This window comes from Ahaetulla prasina, chromosome 1 (genome assembly GCF_028640845.1).
Source record: "Ahaetulla prasina isolate Xishuangbanna chromosome 1, ASM2864084v1, whole genome shotgun sequence".
In the NCBI taxonomy this organism is placed as follows: domain Eukaryota; kingdom Metazoa; phylum Chordata; class Lepidosauria; order Squamata; family Colubridae; genus Ahaetulla; species Ahaetulla prasina.
In genome coordinates, this window is record NC_080539.1 from 303276016 (window position 1) to 303297571 (window position 21556).

The 21556-nt window shown below is 33.6% G+C and overlaps 1 protein-coding gene across 3 annotated transcripts in view; it reads right to left on the bottom strand.

The window, feature by feature from the left end:
• STARD9 (StAR related lipid transfer domain containing 9) overlaps window positions 1–21556 on the bottom strand; it is a 121904-nt gene that overhangs the window by 53151 nt on the left and 47197 nt on the right. For 2 of the 3 annotated variants that reach the window (XM_058161993.1, XM_058161994.1), the window contains exons 13-20: window positions 20943–21040; window positions 19766–19843; window positions 17426–17500; window positions 16402–16581; window positions 14126–14177; window positions 6519–6656; window positions 5716–5798; window positions 4310–4416 (exon numbers count right to left, since the gene is read on the bottom strand). In XM_058161993.1, the coding sequence (XP_058017976.1) occupies window positions 4310–4416; window positions 5716–5798; window positions 6519–6656; window positions 14126–14177; window positions 16402–16581; window positions 17426–17500; window positions 19766–19843; window positions 20943–21040 (811 nt within the window). The remainder of the gene's footprint in view (window positions 1–4309; window positions 4417–5715; window positions 5799–6518; window positions 6657–14125; window positions 14178–16401; window positions 16582–17425; window positions 17501–19765; window positions 19844–20942; window positions 21041–21556) is intronic. The other variant, XM_058161995.1, reaches the window with a different exon arrangement.

Sequence of the window (21556 nt, forward strand, 5' to 3'; positions counted from 1 at the left end):
TAATAATAATAATAATAATAATAATAATAATAATAATAATAATAATAATAATAATAATAATAATAATAATAATAATAATAATAATAATAATAATAATAATAATAATAATAATAATAATAATAATAATAATAATAATAATAATAATAATAATAATAATAATAATAATAATAATAATAATAATAATAATAATAATAATAATAATAATAATAATAATAATAATAATAATAATAATAATAATAATAATAATAATAATAATAATAATAATAATAATAATAATAATAATAATAATAATAATAATAATAATAATAATAATAATAATAATAATAATAATAATAATAATAATAATAATAATAATAATAATAATAATAATAATAATAATAATAATAATAATAATAATAATAATAATAATAATAATAATAATAATAATAATAATAATAATAATAATAATAATAATAATAATAATAATAATAATAATAATAATAATAATAATAATAATAATAATAATAATAATAATAATAATAATAATAATAATAATAATAATAATAATAATAATAATAATAATAATAATAATAATAATAATAATAATAATAATAATAATAATAATAATAATAATAATAATAATAATAATAATAATAATAATAATAATAATAATAATAATAATAATAATAATAATAATAATAATAATAATAATAATAATAATAATAATAATAATAATAATAATAATAATAATAATAATAATAATAATAATAATAATAATAATAATAATAATAATAATAATAATAATAATAATAATAATAATAATAATAATAATAATAATAATAATAATAATAATAATAATAATAATAATAATAATAATAATAATAATAATAATAATAATAATAATAATAATAATAATAATAATAATAATAATAATAATAATAATAATAATAATAATAATAATAATAATAATAATAATAATAATAATAATAATAATAATAATAATAATAATAATAATAATAATAATAATAATAATAATAATAATAATAATAATAATAATAATAATAATAATAATAATAATAATAATAATAATAATAATAATAATAATAATAATAATAATAATAATAATAATAATAATAATAATAATAATAATAATAATAATAATAATAATAATAATAATAATAATAATAATAATAATAATAATAATAATAATAATAATAATAATAATAATAATAATAATAATAATAATAATAATAATAATAATAATAATAATAATAATAATAATAATAATAATAATAATAATAATAATAATAATAATAATAATAATAATAATAATAATAATAATAATAATAATAATAATAATAATAATAATAATAATAATAATAATAATAATAATAATAATAATAATAATAATAATAATAATAATAATAATAATAATAATAATAATAATAATAATAATAATAATAATAATAATAATAATAATAATAATAATAATAATAATAATAATAATAATAATAATAATAATAATAATAATAATAATAATAATAATAATAATAATAATAATAATAATAATAATAATAATAATAATAATAATAAGGCCCATCGTGTTTCAGCTCGGTTCTGGTTCTCCTTAGCCTCGAAATCCCACCTTCGCCAATGTTAAGTTCTGGAAGTAACGAGGCTGGAGACCAGGGTAGTGACAACAGCTCTTAATATAGGGTGAACCCAGCAACAGGCTGGGGAAAACCTCTCCTTTTATACAGTTCTGTGAGGTTCGCCCAATCAGCAACGTGCTGATTTCCGCCAAATATTTAAAGGTACAAACATGAATACATAACAGTAACAAACTTTCTCCTCCAGTCTTATATGAGCAAGAAATTGTGAAAGATAGAAACAACTGTTTTAGATCCCTCAATTAAGGAAAATTATTGATGAAGGCCCAAAACAATCTAAATGACTACTGTATCAGAGGTAAGCAATCTACAGTCTATAGAACATCACCTTATATGCACCCAACTAACCTATGATCTTATTACAGAGGCTCCTCCCACAAATTAAAGGCAATTCTTACTTATATTCCCAAAGGTCCACCTTGCCTTTTTCAGTGAGGTCGATATATCAGATGATCTACTAAGCCCTCCATAAACAACACTCCCACACGCCCGCTCCAAATTTGCTTGTTCCAAAATTGAAACAAGCCTTAACTTTTATGGAATCTTCCTCAAAATTGCAATGCTGGTAACGGTTTTCCCTGTCCAGTTGTGTCCAACTCTAGGGGGTGGTGCTCATGTCATTTTCTTAGCCAAGAGAACTAATGTTATCCAAAGACACTTCTCTGTCATTTGCCCAACATGACTGTCAGCCAGCTTGCTGCTTGCTCCCATGCGGGAGTCGGTCAGGGGAGAATTTTTCATTGCAGCTTTGCAACTACGGTCTGAACTTTGCTTATCTCTCCAAGGTCATTTCTTTGAGTTTTGGTATGTGGCTGTCAGAGATGATGCACTTGAATCAAAGAATTTCTTAAGACATTTCCTGGCCAGTGCTTGCCCTCTGGTTGCCTAGCTACTAGGGAGTTGGGCTCTACGGTTTGTTTCAATATGCTGCTTCATGTGCTTTTGCCTCGGATCTTGCCTGAAAATTGTTGCATTCAATTCTCTCCTAGTAAAAGTACCTTTTCTCTGAATCTATGGAGACAAGGATTTTTCTTTCCTAGGAATTGGGACAGAGGCAGCCCTGACAATGACTATATACCAAGGCACACAGGACGCTGTTACCTACCCACCAAAGTGGTGCCTATTTATCTACATGCATTTGTCTGCTTTCGAACTGTTGGTGGGCAGAAGCTGGGGCATGTAAGAGGGCTCACCCTGTCGCACAGCACTCAAGTCTTGAACCCAGGATGTCAGTTTTCCAGGCAACAAGCTCAGTGTCTTTAACTGCTGAGCCTCCAATGCTGGAGTTATTAGTAATTACTCAAGGTATTAATTATTTAATATCTACATATACCACTGAATATCTGGAAATTTCTAGACTGTCTATAATGTAAAAGTCCACTGGACAAGAACTTGAGGGCAAGGGAATTAAATTTCAGTCTACCCTCAGTTTACTAGGTCAGGGGTTGGCGATTTTAAGCCTGGCGGACTTCAATTCCCAGAATTCCCCAGCCAGCAAAGCTGGGAGTTGAATTCAATTCAATTCTTCAATTCTGGGAGCTGAAGTCCGCCAGGCTTAAAGTCGCCAAGGTTGGAGACCCCTGTACTAGATGACTTTGTCCAGCTGACCTCACACCACTTTTTTTTTGCGAAGAGAAAAACAGAATCAGAGCATTGTATATATGCCTTGAGCTCCTGGATTTAAGGCGGAATACAAATCTAATTAACTAATAAAAGCCAAGTTTATCCAAATCACTGGGTTTTACTCTGTTCTGATCTTTCATTTCAGCATCTCTAATGATTACAAAGTTGGGAGACCAGAAGATCTATGTTAGGTGATGAGTATGCATGAATTCACTTCTATAAATGTGAAATTCCTACTCTTACGATAAATTAGTACATTATGCATAATGCTATTCAGAAAGCAGATAATGGCCCTGTGCTGTTTTTAACTGTATAATTCATAGATGCACAAAATACACAGGCTCCTAGTTCGCAATCTTCAGCACATCATGACCCAATCAATTCATTATAGTATAGGCCAAATTATCTTCCTAGACAGACACGTTCTAGAAGATTTGCATTAATTGCCAACTGTAGAATGTATACTGAGAAAACAATATATTTTCACTGCATATAACTGTAATACTTTTTTTAACGGCCCTCTAACCCCTTGCTTCAGGGTGGGGTTGGGGTGATTGAGTGTAGCATAGCATTTACTGGACAGAAGCCCTTCCTAACGCCTACATGGAGTTCTCAACAGGCATTTTCTCTTTGTGCCCTGATAGAGAAACATCTGTCTCTGTCTACGATTGAACTCTCAACCTTCTGAGTGGGAGGTCAACATCTTCACCTCTAGGCCACCATGCTGCTCTATATAACTGTAATATTTAATTACTTTATTTTCTATTGGCATAATTCTTGTAGATATGCTCCACTTCCTCACACACTTTCAATTTCTCCCAAAACAAAAGAAAATATTATTTATATAAACATTAAAATAAAATTAAAATAAATAAAATGTTTGGTTAATTCACTACCATGGAACACTGAAAGAATGAATTCTAATACTGGCTCATTCATATTGCAAAAAGAAATTAATCCTAGTATTGTAAAAGGAAAAAAAAATACAGAATCCAGAAAAATTGCATCTTTGTTCAGTTAAACTCTTTTTAACCTACCTTTCTGCTTCAGATGGATAAAAGCTATAAGAAAGGGAAGAAAAATCTCCATCCAGATCTAGCCATTCAAGAGATCTGAAATTCACTACAGAGGAAGTTTCGCAGATCTGTTAAAAACAAACAATGTGGAAGAAAATAAAAATCATAGAAACATTAAACTACTTGTATTCTTCATTTTTGCTGAGTTCTTTTGTAAAATATCGTCCCTTATTTCCTGAAGTCCAGTATCTGAATACCTCAAATATAGATTTAATTTCATTTTTATATTGTAGGTTTAGACATGAATCAAAGTATTTTACAGTAATGGCAGATCGTGTCCTGAATGTTGTCTTCTCAATCTCTGGCGCATGATTACCAGAATAAGTGTGTAATATGCCAGTACTATATCTGCAAAAAAAGAAAGAAAGAAAAAAGAAAAAAGAAAGAAAGAAAGAAAGAAAGAAAGAAAGAAAGAAAGAAAGAAAGAAAGAAAGAAAGAAAGAAAGGGAAAAAAAGCAGGATGGACATAATGCCACATATATTTCCTTCAGTACCAGAAAACTATAGAAGTGTTTTGATCAGTGATGGGTTGCTCCCAGTTCAGTCCAGTTTATAGAACCGGTAGTAAAACTGGCAGAAGGCTCTGCCCACCCACCAAACGTCATCATGAGTGATCTCTGCATGTGCAGAAGCTTCTGCACATGTGCAGAAGTGCACACATGTGAGCAAAGCAAGCATGCACGCTTCTGTTGCAAAACGGTAGTAAAGGTAAATGGAACCCATTCCTGTTTTTGATGTACTGAAATGGAAATGGGGATGGTAAGAGCAAGATGAAAACTATATCCTCAAGGAGAGTGTAACTAGTCAACAAATATGACTGGGTGGCAAGACTAATGAATAGAATAGAATAGAATTCTTTATTGGCCATGTGTGATTGGACACAAGGAATTTGTCTTTGGTGCATATGCTCTCAGTGTACATAAAAGGAAAAACAAGAAAAAAAGAGAGGAAAAAATACATTCATCAAGAATAATAAGATACAACACTTACTGATAGTCATAGGTTACTAATAAGCCATCAAATCATACTAGGAAACAACAGAACAATATAAATCATAAAAATACAAGCAACATAGCTGTAGTCATAAGTGGGAGGATATAGGTAATAGGAAGGATGAGAAGAATAATAGTAATAGTCTTAGTAAATACTATAGTAAATATAGTAAATACTAAATAGAAATAGTATATATAAATACAGAAAATAGACGAACCATCATAAAAGACTGTGTGAATTCTCAATCACATATCATGCCTTTTTCTTTTTCTTTTCAATGCCTTTTAAAAGCGCTTAACTTTACTGGCTAACAACATACAACGTTTAAATATTTAGCAATTGGGAAAGAAAATTAAAATGTCCTCTAAACTTACTGAACGCCTCTGCCTTAAAAGGGCAGCTTCAGCAGGATGGTTGAATCTAAATTTGTGAGTTTTACCAAGGATCACTACAGCTCCTAAAAAGGAGGAAAGGAGAAAAAGAAGTAAAATTAGAAAATGATAAACTTTTTTGAAAATATTTTATGTATATATAAACTATAGATTGTCATCATCAGCCTATAAATATTGGCCGGGCTTTCTTTATAGAAGCCAGATAATGGAAAAATACAAATTCTAAAAAGAAGGCTATATAAGGGATTAAAATAGTAAGTAAGGATAAAAATAAAATAAAGCAACAATAAAATACAAAGACATGAATTAACATTACATTTGAATTAATCTTCACTATATATGGGGAATAAATCAGAAAGTGCATCTATCTTGGCTCACTTACCTAAGGAGACACATTAGCCAGAAAGCAAAATTATCAGACTGGCCAGAGCAGTTTAGCAGTGCTTCAAATGCTTGAATGTCAGTACAGAAATACACTAATTTGCTCCCTCAGGCAATCTCTTATAAAGTTAATTCCATAGATTATGTATGATGTGGAGAATTACTTTCTTTTGTCTGTCCTGACTATATTGCTAAGAAATTTAATGGGTGACTCATGTGTTCAAATATTATGAAAGAGGAAGAAAAATGTGTACAATGGTCACCAATTTAGATGGTTTTAAAGGATTTTAAAGATAAACCTAGGGAAGATAGAACTGTCATTAGCTACTATTAGCTCTATATCTGATTTCATCCTTAGATATGAATTTTAGGCATTAAAAATCCCGTGAACATCAAATTCTTACCTTGTGATAAACGAACAGAATCAATTACTTCATGATGATTTACAACACAATGTGCTCCCTGAAGAGGCCGCAGAGTCACAATCCCATGCCGATTGTCTACAATACAATGGTCCCTTTCAATCCCCTGACCCTGCAACACTACAAAGTGTATGGATTTCAAACCTTCAGTGTATCTAGAAAAACTTGTCAGAATTGATATGTTTATTAGTAGTTATAATAATAATTTCTACAATGCCTAAAATGATGAAGACATGGATGGATGGCTTGCAGGTTACTATCCCCTCTGGCAACCAGTTAGTTAGCATAAACAGCTGAGTAGCAGGAAATGGGCTGCTACTTTGCTGTTACTATAACTGTAGAAAAACAGCAATTAAATGAGCAATTAAATTTAATGCTCATATACCAGGTTAACGTGTTAGCTGGCTAGATCAGATTGCTTGCTGAAAGTTATTAAAAGAAAACCAATAATTTCCATTGGTTCTTAGAAGAAAGAAGACACTTTTTTTGCTGCTTCCATCTCCTATAATCTATGGCAATGCGGTTTTTCACTGCATGAGAAGAAGGGAAAGCAATTATCTTGAGTAGAACAGCTTAGACGGAAAAGGATTAGATTTAGCTTTACTCTCCAAGAACTATACTTGGACATGAACAGCTTTTATTCCTCTTCTTCCCAAGGGCATTTTTTCATCTTCTTCTCAATAACTAACTTTAAAACCATGAATTTTAATAAAATATTAATAAAATAAAAGCAAGTGGCTGTAGAAAACAATATTGTCTCATATTTCTTACCAGGTGTGTATACAAATGGGTAGAAAAGTGGTGAGGAGCAGTGGTGAGAGTGTGGTATATGCATCCAAGAGTTGTATACAGGGTGAAGGGAAACATGTATGTTTACACATACCTGTGTTTCCGTCAGGATCAAAATTTTGTTCAATCATTAACCACGTGCACGTGTCCTACAGCTGCACGTCTTTACCACGTGCAGCTGTAGGACACTCTGATCATTGCATGATTCACCTTGTACCTGCTTACAGGCAAAGACTTAAAACCACAAAACCAACAACTAAATCAGTGAAGACCTGGACGGAGGAGGCAAAATTAAAGCTGCAGGCATGCTTTGACTGCACTGATTGGAATATTTTTGAAGATACCTCTGCAGACCTGGATGAACTCACAGATATTGTAACATCATATGTCAGCTTCTGTGAAGACCTATGGGTACCCACAAGGAACTTGCGAATATACAGTAACAACAAACCTTGGTTCACACCTAAACTTAAGCAGCTACGCCATTCCAAAGAGGAAGCCTACAGAAAAGGTGATAAAATGCTGTACAATCAGGCCAGAAATGCACTAACAAGGGAGATCAGAGCAGCAAAAAGAAACTACTCTGAAAAGCTAAAGAATCAGTTTTCAACAAATGAAACAACAAACATGTGGAAAACTCTTAAAAATATCACCAGCTATGGCAAACCTGCTTCCCAGGCTGAAGGTAATCAACAACTAGCAGATGACCTGAATGAGTTTTACTGCAGGTTTGAAAGGAAACTACAGCCACCTATCTCCACAACCCCCATCTCAGACACACCAACAACAGCCAAGCGTCCTACAACTGACCCCATTTCATTGGGTTCACAACCCCTAGTGATCACAGAAAAGGAAGTGCAGGACCTATTTCACAGACAAAAGCCAGAAAAAGCTCCAGGCCCAGACAAGATAACTCCTTCTTGCTTAAAAGTCTGTGCTGACCAATTGGCCCCCATCTTCACCCATATTTTCAATAAATCACTAGAGATATGCTATTTTCCTTCTTGCTTCAAACGCTCTACCATCATCCCAGGGCCGAAGAAGCCCACCATCAAGGAACTGAATGACTACAGACAAGTTGCTTTAACATCTGTAGTCATGAAAACCTTTGAAAGGCTAGTGCTTTCCTACTTGAAAACCATCATGGGTCCGCTGTTAGACCCCTTGCAATTTGCATATCGAGCAAATAGATCAACAGATGATGCAGTTAATATGGCTCTGCACTACATCCTACAACATCTTGAGTCTCCAAAGACCTATGCAAGGGTCCTTTTTGTAGACTTTAGTTCAGCATTCAATACCATCATTCCAGACATTCTTCTAACTAAGCTAAACCAGCTACAGGTACCGGAACAGACTTGTAAGTGGATCACAAGCTTCCTAACAAACAGGAAGCAGCAGGTGAAGCTAAGCAAGATCACATCAAATACCTGTACAATTAGCACAGGGCCCCCCCAAGGCTGTGTGCTCTCCCCACTTCTCTTCTCTCTGTATACCAATGACTGTATCATTGACTGCATCTCCAACGATCCATCTGTTAAGCTACTGAAGTTCGCAGATGACACAACAGTGATTGGTCTCATTCGAGACAATGACGAATCCGCATATAGACGAGAGGTCGAACGACTAGCCTTGTGGTGCAACCAAAACAATCTGGAACTGAACACACTCAAAACCGTAGAAATGATGGTAGACTTTAGGAGAAACCCTTCCATACTTCCACCTCTCACAATACTAGACAACACAGTATCAATAGTAGAAACCTTTAAATTTCTAGGTTCTATCATATCGCAAGATCTCAAATGGACAGCTAACATCAAAAACATCATTAAAAAAGGACAACAAAGAATGTTCTTTCTGCGCCAACTCAGTAAGCTCAAACTGCCCAAGGAGCTGCTGATCCAGTTCTACAGAGGAATTATTGAGTCTGTCATTTGCACCTCTATAACTGTCTGGTTCGGTTCTGCAACCCAACAAGAAAAACACAGACTTCAGAGGATAATTAGAACTGCAGAAAAAATAATTGCTACCAACCTGCCTTCCATTGAGGACCTGTATACTGCACGAATCAAGAAGAGGGCCGTGAAAATATTTGCAGATCCCTCGCATCCTGGACATAAACTGTTTCAACTCCTACCCTCAAAACGACGCTATAGAGCACTGCACACCAGAACAACTAGACACAAGAACAGTTTTTTCCCGAAGGCCATCACTCTGCTAAACAAATAATTCCTTCAACACTGTCAAACTATTTACTAAATCTGCACTACTATTAATCTTCTCATCGTTCCCATCACCAATCTCCTTCCACTTATGACTGTAACTTTGTTGCTGGCAATCCTTATGATTTATATTGATATATTGACCATCAATTGTGTTGTAAATGTTGTACCTTGATGAACGTATCTTTTCTTTTATGCACACTGAGAGCATATGCACCAAGACAATTTCCTTGTGTGTCCAATCACACTTGGCCAATAAAAAAAATTCTATTCTATTCTAAAATTTAATCCATCAAAAATGGCCCAATCTCAATACAATTAATGTGCTTAAAGAATGATTTCCTTACCACAAAGGATTTACCTGCCTCACAATACTCAGCATAACCATTTTCTGAAACAATTATTTTGTTTTGTAGCTGTCTGTACCGATGTATAATTTACTACCAATTATAATATATTATAACATAATTATCAAATTTATAATGTTATTTATTTATAATGGAATATAATATCCTACATATATCATTTGATGAACTTCATGTTGGGCAATATAAAAAAATAGTCAGATCTTTAAATTAAGCTCAACTCCTGGTGATCTTATGAACATGCACAAGCAGTTTTCTTGGCAACTTTAACTACACATATGTCCAATAAATGGATCCATGAAAAACCATAATGTAGCTTTTAATAAGGTGACCTTAAGCCTGTAAACCCCTGGATTATATATCATAATTCTTACCAATATCTTGGTCCTGGTTTGAATCACTTCTTCCAATTTTGGTTGTTCCTTCCTAAAAAAAAAAAAAGAGGTAATCACACTAAATTAAATTCATTCTCAGGATTAACACAAAGCAATTACCTATATTAACATTTTTTTTTATCTGAACCAGGCATTTTGTTTGACAGCAATAAATCACATCTAAAATTTATAGATTTTTTCATTATATACAACATAAGCTAGTTTGAATTTATTTAATAAGAAAGCAGAATTGTGGATCAGAATACTTTTATATCATTGAAATATAGTATTATCAGGCATAGAGAACACGTGACCCAGTGACACAAATGATCCTTTCTCCCCCTCAAGAGAGTTCATTTCACTGTGATTTTAAATTTCAGATTTTACAGCAATTGCTATCATCAGCCAAGATCCATAAATAGGTATGTTAAAATATATACAAGAAACATATTGTGATCTTCTTTGCTGCTCATATACATGGTGCAGCAGCGTTTTTATTATGGAAATGAAAAACATCATTTTACCTTCTTGCTCCTTAGTTGGAATTACAGATACCTGAATTTTAAAAAGGGCAAAGCATAAAGAAAAGAAAAAAGCAGCATCTAGAAGCAAAGAAAGAGGGGACAAAGTTGTTAGTGTAGTGTTAATGAAACAGGCTTAAAAGGGTTTAAATAAGCGTCCTATTGATAAAATCTGCAAACTAGGCTCTTTCCATATAAAGATATCCTCAGCCACTTTCAAGTTCAAGTCCCACCAGGCCCAAGGTTGACTCATCCTTCCATCCTTTATAAGGTAGGTAAAATGAGGACCCAGATTGTTGGGGGCAATTAAGTTGACTTTGTATATATTATACAAATGGATGAAGACTATTGCTTAACACATTGTAAGCCGCCCTGAGTCTTCAAAGAAGGGCGGGATATAAATTCAAATTAAAAAAAAGTATTTAGGCTCAAGCTTAATCCCTCCAAGACGGAGTGGCTGTGGATGCCGGCACCCCGATTCAGTCAGCTGCAGCCGCGGCTGGCTGTTGGTGGCGAGTTATTGGCCCCAAAGGATAGGGTGCGCAACTTAGGTGTCCTCCTGGACGATCGGCTGTCGTTTGAAGATCATTTGACGGCCGTCTCCAGGGGGGCCTTCCACCAGGTTCGCCTGGTTCGGCAGTTGCGCCCCTTCCTTGATCGGGATGCCTTATGCACGGTCACTCATGCGCTCGTTACCTCTCGCTTGGATTACTGTAATGCTCTCTACATGGGGCTCCCCTTGAAGTGCGCTCGGAGGCTTCAGTTAGTCAGAATGCAGCTGCGCGGGTTATAGAGGAGCTACCGTAGCTCCCATGTAACACCGATCCTGCGCAGGCTGCACTGGCTGCCTGTGGCTTTCGAGTGCACTTTAAATGTTGGTAATGACCTTTAAAGCGCTCCATGGCTTAGGACCTGGGTACTTACGGGACCGCCTGCTGCTACCACATGCCTCCCACCGACCCGTCGCTCCCATAGAGAGGGACTTCTCAGGTGCCGTCCGCCAAACAATGCCGGCTGGCGGCCCCAGGAAGGGCCTTCTCTGTGGGGCACCCACACTCTGGAATGAGCTTCCCCGGGTTTCGTCAAATACCTGACCTCCGGACATTTCGTCGCGAACTAAAAACACATCTTTTTATTCGCGCGGGGCTGGCTTAAATTAGTTTTAAGGGGAAATTTTATTAATTTTAAATGGGGTTTTTAGTATGGAAAATTTTAATTTCAGGCTAATTTAATAAGTTTTTAAAAGGTATTTTAATTTGTATATTGGGTTGTTTTTACTTTTGCCTGTACACCGCCCTGAGTCCTTCGGGAGAAGGGCGGTATAAAAATTAAATAAAATAAATAAATAAATAAATAAATAAAAAAATAAAATTAATTAACATGAAGAGATGAAGACCTTTTTTGCTTTGTTATGAAGACCAGCATATAAATATTTAAAATACTTATTTTTTTAAAAATTTCTACTGCAGTCTTTCTGAATCTGATGTAGGATTGCAAAATTCCAAAAAAAAAAAAAAATCTAGCCAGCTGTTCAGAGGTATTGCTTTGCTGCAACAGAATTCTTCCTAATCTTGGCAAGCTTCTGAACAGACATTTGAAAAGGATTCAGTTTTTTTGTTCAAATTGAACACTTAAGCAAAATATTTCAGCTGCATAAGTATGACAAAATCATGCATGTGCCAAAACTTTAAGATGAAAAAAGTTCATCAGGCAAACTGAAGTATTTTTTGCCAACTGAAATTAAACAATATGCATATTTTAAACAATAGATGTTAGTTTAGAAAAAAAGAAAAGAATGTGATATATTATAGAACATAAACACCAATTCCTTAATTTCATACATCTCCCCTTAAGTATATCGCAATAACTGTGCTGAAATACCAATAATAAGGATGGGCTTTATATAATCTCTGCAATGGTCTCCAGTCCCTAAAATGTCTACTCTGCTTCATTAATGTGGTTCATGAGTGGTATTGGCCTAAATGGATACTGCAGAGTAAATAAGATGTAATGATAGGTAGATTTTTCTGCTGGCAAGGAAAACATCCAATAACTATCCTCCCTAAGACGGGGAGAGGATGGAAGGAGGGACACAATTTGATAGATAGATAGCACAGCTTCCAGCCTCATGGATCTGGGACTGAGAGCCTTCCCAAAAAGAAGGAAAGCCTGTTCCCTCCTACTTTATTGGGAAATCCTAACCCAGACCGTGAGCAGCCTCCATCCACATGCCCCATAAAGATGGAGATGATCCACAGAGCAGGAGAAGACTGTTAGGCAGATTTTTTTCAGCAGGGTGGTTTTGCTGGCCATAGCCATTAGCAGCAAAAGCTCTTTGCTTGAAATATCTGCCTACCAGTCACCTATCCACCTATGGAAGAAAAGGCAAATCAATTTGGGTGGGGTAGAATTGAGTGGATTGCCTGCTCCACTCCCATAGTGCAGAAGAGAACAGTAGGAACTGAGCAAATCCCAACCTCTGACCATCACCACTACAACTGAAGTGCCTCACATCAAACAAAACAGTAAGACCTGTGTTGACAGAAGACTGACAAACTGCTTTCACAACAGCTCAGAAAACTGGCCCCAGAAGGAATGTAAAAGAAGTAGAGCTAAACTTTATGAATTGTATTTGAGGCATTCTCGAGTTAAGGCTAAACTTCTGTACGTAGTTATTATTTGGAAAGGAGCTTAAATTGAATTTTTTAAAGGGAAGTATTGGGTTATACAAACTCAGTTGAAAATTTTATGCAAAGTATAAATTGTGAATTCTAAATACAACATTGCATTAAGTAATATAAACAGCAAATAAGACTAACTATTTTAAATACTTATTTTAAAAAATTCTATTCTATTCTAAAATTTAATCCATCAAAAATGGCCCAATCTCAATACAATAAATGTGCTTAAAGAATGATTTCCTTACCACAAAGGATTTACCTGTCTCACAATACTCAGCATAACCATTTTCTGAAACAATTATTTTGTTTTGTAGCTGTCTGTACCGATGTATAATTTACTACCAATTATAATATATTATAGCATAATTATCAAATTTATAATGTTATTTATTTATAATGGAATATAATATCCTACATATATCATTTGATGTACTTCATGTTGGGCAATATAAAAAAATAGTCAAATCTTTAAATTAAGCTCAACTCCTGGTGATCTTATGAACATGCACAAGCAGTTTTCTTGGCAACTTTAACTACACATATGTCAAATAAATGGATCCATGAAAAACCATAATGTAGCTTTTAATAAGGTGACCTTAAGCCTGTAAACCCCTGGATTATATATCATAATTCTTACCAATATCTTGGTCCTGGTTTGAATCACTTCTTCCAATTTTGGTTGTTCCTTCCTAAAAAAAAAAAAAAGAGGTAATCACACTAAATTAAATTCATTCTCAGGATTAACACAAAGCAATTACCTATATTAACATTTTTTAAAAATTTCTACTGCAGTCTTTCTGAATCTGATGTAGGATTGCAAAATTCCAAAAAAAAAAAAAAAATCTAGCCAGCTGTTCAGAGGTATTGCTTTGCTGCAACAGAATTCTTCCTAATCTTGGCAAGCTTCTGAACAGACATTTGAAAAGGATTCATTTTTTTGTTCAAATTGAACACTTAAGCAAAATATTTCAGCTTTAAGATGAAAAAAGTTCATCAGGCAAACTGAAGTATTTTTTGCCAACTGAAATTAAACAATATGCATATTTTAAACAATAGATGTTAGTTTAGAAAAAAAGAAAAGAATGTGATATATTATAGAACATAAACACCAATTCCTTAATTTCATACATCTCCCCTTAAGTATATCGCAATAATTGTGCTGAAATACCAATAATAAGGATGGGCTTTATATAATCTCTGCAATGGTCTCCAGTCCCTAAAATGTCTACTCTGCTTCATTAATGTGGTTCATGAGTGGTATTGGCCTAAATGGATACTGCAGAGTAAATAAGATGTAATGATAGGTAGATTTTTCTGCTGGCAAGGAAAACATCCAATAACCATCCTCCCTAAGACGGGGAGAGGATGGAAGGAGGGACACAATTTGATAGATAGATAGCACAGCTTCCAGCCTCATGGATCTGGGACTGAGAGCCTTCCCAAAAAGAAGGAAAGCCTGTTCCCTCCTACTTTATTGGGAAATCCTAACCCAGACCGTGAGCAGCCTCCATCCACATGCCCCATAAAGATGGAGATGATCCACAGAGCAGGAGAAGACTGTTAGGCAGATTTTTTTCAGCAGGGTGGTTTTGCTGGCCATAGCCATTAGCAGCAAAAGCTCTTTGCTTGAAATATCTGCCTACCAGTCACCTATCCACCTATGGAAGAAAAGGCAAATCAATTTGGGTGGGGTAGAATTGAGTGGATTGCCTGCTCCACTCCCATAGTGCAGAAGAGAACAGTAGGAACTGAGCAAATCTCAACCTCTGACCATCACCACTACAACTGAAGTGCCTCACATCAAACAAAACAGTAAGACCTGTGTTGACAGAAGACTGACAAACTGCTTTCACAACAGCTCAGAAAACTGGCCCCAGAAAGAATGTAAAAGAAGTAGAGCTAAACTTTATGAATTGTATTTGAGGCATTCTCGAGTTAAGGCTAAACTTCTGTACGTAGTTATTATTTGGAAAGGAGCTTAAATTGAATTTTTTAAAGGGAAGTATTGGGTTATACAAACTCAGTTGAAAATTTTATGCAAAGTATAAATTGTGAATTCTAAATACAACATTGCATTAAGTAATATAAACAGCAAATAAGACTAACTATTTTAAATACTTTATGAGCAAACATGACAATATTAAAATGCACAGATGTTATAATTTATATTACAACTTCCTTATCCACCTCTTAGGGAAGTGATTAACAAATTGGATGTTCTAGTTCTTCTAGGTATAAATTTTGATTTTAAAAATACATTTCTTTTTAATCTATCCACTGTCCTTTTCGTTTTGCCATATAAGGTAGCCTTTGTATATTTAGAGCATAGATATGTACATTTAATAATTTTGAAAACTTTAAAATGCTTATATTTATTACCAAACTAGAAATATTTCATATGTAGCATCATATTTTCCTTTTCAGCATACGGATAGATTTAAAATAAAAATAAAAAAACTACTGGCAATTATAATTTAGAATGTGAGAACTTTTAAGGTTTGGGTGACCCAACATGTAAATCATAACAACAAGCAGAAATATTAAATTCCATAATGCAGTCAAATATGATTATTATGGTAAAGATAAACCATCGATTATTAAGAATACAGCTCATTATTAAAAGTTCTGCTATTCTATATAGTCTTTATTATTATGTTGTTAATTTTGCTATTCAGACTTTTAATACCTAAGGTTTTTCCTTACAAACATTACCACGAAGCCCCAATAATATATTAGACATAGGAGCAGAAATATTTGAATTAAAATATGAACGTTTATACATTCTGTTTTCTGAATCTTTTTAAACCTTTCAAACCTTGTTATTAGACAAGTATTGCAGATTAAAATATTCTATTCATAATTAAGGCTTATGTCATTTTGAAGTAATAGCTAAACACAGAAATCTCATCTCACCCTGAGATGGTACAGTACAACTCCAGTACTAAGGATGTCATCGTCCATGGCCATGAAATGAGGTAAATTGGAGTCTATTGTCACTCCAGCTTTTTTCTTGTTGATATCCACACTGTACTCTTCCATAATAGCTTTTCTGTTAATCCATTTATCTGTCCAGTCTTTGGTCAACTGGTCAATCTTTGGGGATGATAAATGAGAAAAATGCTTATTTTAATATTTTTTTCATGCAAATAAGACAAAATCTGAGAGCCGGTTTGGTGCAGTGGTTAAGCTGCTTGCTTAGAAACCAGAAGATGGTGAGTTCTGGTCCTGTCTTAGGCATGAATGCCAGCTGGGAGACTTTGGACCAGTCATTCCCTCTCAGCCCAATTCACCTCAGAAAGGAAAATATGAGAAGAAAGGTATGATTTGTTCGCTGCTTTGAGTTATTTATAAAAAAACAATAAGGGCAGGATAAAAAACTTTTTATTACAGTTATGTACTGTGTTTCTCTGAAAATAAGACCTTGTCTTATATTTTTTTGAATCCTGAAATAAGCGCTTGGCCTTATTGCCATGGGCTTAAAAGCCCAATTGGGTTTATTATCAGGGGATGTCTTATTTTGGGGGAAACAGGGTATTACTCCAAATATTGTTGGCAACTGATTCATATTTGTGATAGTTGCAGTGTTCCTGGGTCATGTGATAACCTTTTGTGACATTCTGACAAGCAAAATCAATGGTGAAGTCAGAATCAGAAATCTAGAACACATATCTTATAAATGTAAAAACTATCACTGTCAGCAGTGTCTCTTTTTAATTAAGTTTTGCTTATATTAATATAAGCTTCTTTATTTAAAAAATGATTGGGTTTCGTTTTATTCACAACTTGCCCATTTTATTTATCAAACAGAAATACTAGGACATATTTCAAAACTCTTCATCCACTCTAATATTTTTCTTTTCCCCTTCTCTCCCAGACATTAATCTGTGACCATGATTTCCTTTTGAACAGTTTTGAGAAAAACACAATGCATACCAACCTTAATTTCATTTTGAAGTACTAATTCTGTAAGATTTCCTTCTTTGTCATCACTCCATGAAGGACTAGAGTTCATCTGTGGAGACAAAGCATTAATAAAATTTCTGAAATGTTTCTATATTCAGTACAAATTAATAACAAAATAATGCAGGTTCAATTTTCTTATTCACATTTCTCTAGATAAGTGTTCTATGGTATTTCTATGGAGAAAATTTCATTTTATTATTATTTTTAAAGTATTTTATTGAAGTTTATTATCACATAAAATACAATGGGAAATATAAATTAAGAAAAGAAAAGAGAGAAGAAAAGAAAAGAAAAGGGGGAACTGCAGGATTTAGAGAAAAAAAGAAAAAAAAATACAAGGCTGACTTCGAGCCCTTACAGTAAAATTCTAATACAGTTATAACCAGTGGTGGGTTGCTATCGGTTCACCTCAGATTGGGCGAACCAGTAGCAACAGTGATGGGAGGCTCCGCCCACCCACCCAGATGTCTCTGCGCATGCGCAGAAGCTTCTGCGCATGCGGCAAAGTGTTGCAAGAGCACCCACGAGCGAAGTGGTAGCGACAGCATTTGAATCCCACTACTGGCTATAACCTCAACTTTTTACTTATCAATAAGTATTAAAAGCCAATTCTACAACTTATATAATTATTAAAACTTCAAACCAAAATTATTTTCATTTTTTCTAGTATCAAGTATAAAAATCAGAAACAATAACCCCAACAGAAACAGGACCAAATAAAATCTTTGTTTAAAACAACGTACGCCACAATCTTCACCAAAATCCCTTTTTTATCTTCCCTGTTGTGAGAATTAATATGTATTTCTAATTAGACTTATTGATCTTTGTAGATTTATTTATTTATATTTATATTAACAAAATTCACTATATTCTTTCATATTCTTTAACCTTAGGGAAAACATCTTTATAGCCATTTTGAAACTCCAAGGTTTCCTTTAAATTCTAATATATCTTTTTTTAACTTCTTCCTAACTTACATACTTTCAAAATTCATTTCAGATAGTATTTTACAAACTTTAGGAATTAGTCAAGCATTATACATACATAAGGGAAAGAAGAAGAAAAAGAAAGAAAAATCCATTTTCAAATCCACTTCATAAAACACAAAACCATACATTGGAACTTTCTTTCAATTATATATAGGCTTTCGATTACCTATAGTATATAGGCTGGTAAAAATCCATCCTAACTAGAGTTAATTTATTAAGTTACACCCTCCACCTTGTCCTCATAGAATATTTTTCTTCTTTAGAATAGCTATGAAATAAATATAAACTTCTATTTTTCTCAAGAGATTCATAGCTTTGTTAGTATCCATAAAGAAAAAGTCCCAAAGTTGTTCTCTTAAGGAGTGCAAATTTACTTGGAACTCTTCTTTCAATTGCACTGGAAGACATATTTAAACTATCATCATAGTAAACAATAATATTCCAAAATTACAGTTAAAGTCCTTTGAATTTCAAAGACCATGTTTTCCCGAAAATAAGACCCTGTCTTATATTTTTTGAACCCCAATAAGTGCTTGGCCTCATTTTCAGGGAGGTATTATTATTTTGGGCCACATGGAACAAGACGGGACTCCTGTTGCCATCTTACTAGATTTCCAGCTCTGTCTCCCTAACCCTAACCAGAGGAAATGGCTGGGACCAGCTGCGCTTATGATTAAATATTTTCAGGGAGGGCTTATTTTCAGGGAGGACTTATTTTCAGGGGGGCTTATTTTAGCGCATGCGCACAAAAGCCCAATTGGACTTATTATCCGGGAAGGTCTTATTTTCGGGAAAACACGTTACTTGTGGAATAGCTTCAGTAGTTTGGTAGCTTTCTGGACATAATAGCATCTCTGAATTACTCATTTTTCTTCCAATTACTTAAGTAATTTGTTCCTCTTCCTCCTTTTATTGACTTCTTGTGAATGGAAATCTAATTTGGAAGGAGAGATGATGTCTCTCCTGATAACCAATCAGCACCATCCTGTAAATTACAGCAGAAATTTGTCCCATTGTAGGTCACGTGTGCTGCATCACACTCTGCCGAATTATTAGTAGAGAAAACTTAATGACAAAATAAATAGGATATGGGCTTAATAACTAAAATGTTTTTTTAAAAAAGATTTAACTGCAGATCCAAGCTCCTTGGTTCAGATTAGGATCCAGGCAGTAACAAATCTGACTGATATCTTAGGGAAAACCAATCTTAACAGATAATATTGGATTGCCATCAGATTTGATATACAGCAAAATTACACTTCTAATAATATATACAGATGGAATGAATGATTTTGATTGAATGTAGGTAATACAGTTGCACATACCATCTCAAAATTCATCAACATAACCTTCAATCTACGTATTTCTTCTTGTAATTCTCTAATCAGTTTCACATTTGCATCCTGAAAAATTAGAGAAAACAATTCATTGGTTCTAAACTATATTTATTGGACATTTTTGGGCATTACTACTCAATATATTCTGCCCTTCCAATTACCAGGAAAGAAAAACAAATTAGGGATTGCACAACATTATTACTTCTCCCAATATTAGATGTCTAAATTAAATCTTCTTCCCTCTTAATGTGTGATGGTTAACAGGGAACTGCATATGTAATAAGTAAATATGATGACAGCATACTTTACATGAGCCCTAGTTGCACATTGGTTAGAATGCAGTTTTGCAGGCTAACTCTGCCCACTGCCAGGAGTTTGATCCTGATGGGGCTCAAGGTTGACTCAGCCTTCCATCCTTCTGAGGTTGGTAAAATGAGGACCTAGACTGTGGGGGGCAATAGGCTGACTCTGTAAACCGCTCAGAGAGGGCTGTAAATCACTTTGAAGCAGTAAATAAGTCTAAGTAAATAATCTATTGCTACTACATATAGTAGATCTTCCTCATTTACTGATTGCTTCATTCATCAACTAGTCAAAGTTACAATGGCATGTAAAAAGTAGTTTTACAACTAATCTTTGAATTTGTAGCTGTTGAAGCATCACCTGATCATGTTTCAGGAGCTTGAGAACCAACATGCATTTATGATATTTGCAGTGTCCCGTGGTCACACGATCATGATTTGGGTATTTGGCAACTGGTGTACATTTATGACGGTCACAGCATCCCACGGTCACATTTGTGACCTTCACAGCAGGCTTCTGACAATCAAAGTCACTGGAGAAGCTGGCAGGAAGTCACAAGTTGCAGTCACATCACTTTACAACCCGCAGTGATTCACTTAACCACCACAGGAAAACTAATGTCATTAAGTTCAACACAGTCACAGGACATTTCATTTAACAATTGCATAATTTACCAAGGGACCACACTGTTCCCAGATGTGGTCATTAAGTGAGAACTGCTATAATGTATTAGGAAAAAAGGTGACACTAAAAGAACTGCAGCATCATTTGTTTTAAAAATGCATAAAAATTATACATACAAAAATGACAGAGAGCTATCAAAAATGCTTAATAAAATAAAGAAACACACAAGGTAGCTCACCTCATTTACTCGAGGTTTATTAATAATTTTTTTGGCATTTGAAGCATAGCGTAAGGTGTTCACAGTTTCATTATAGCAACAGCTTGCAGGAGAAATAGCTGCAGATAAAAAAAGAAAATTACTAAAAAAAATTATAAAATGTGTTTTAGATATTTTGAACGCAAAACCATTTGATTTTTATTCTTCTACCCAAGAGCAATATGAGTTGATATGCTACTCTCTTCACGCAGGCAAATCACCAGAAATTGTCAGTAACAAAAACTGAAATGTTTTGAAGAGAAATTGACTTAAAACATAATGGTCCTTGCTTTATGTGATTACTTTCCTGGACCTACAGTTATATCCAAGATTATCTAGTAAATCCTTCATTAACTTGGAGTTGGAGCCACATTTTATATGCTGTAAAGTATGTTTGTGCATTTAATCACTTATTGGCCAAATCCTGATTAATTCAGATGATAGATGAATCAAAAAACAACTTTTGCCAAAGTAAACTTTGTTGAAAATAAGGGTAAGTGATCTAACTTTGCAACAGATGGTTACACCCAAACTTTTTCAAGTCAGTCTTTGTTAAAATAGATAGATAAGCCAGTAGGCAAACAGATCTATGCTTT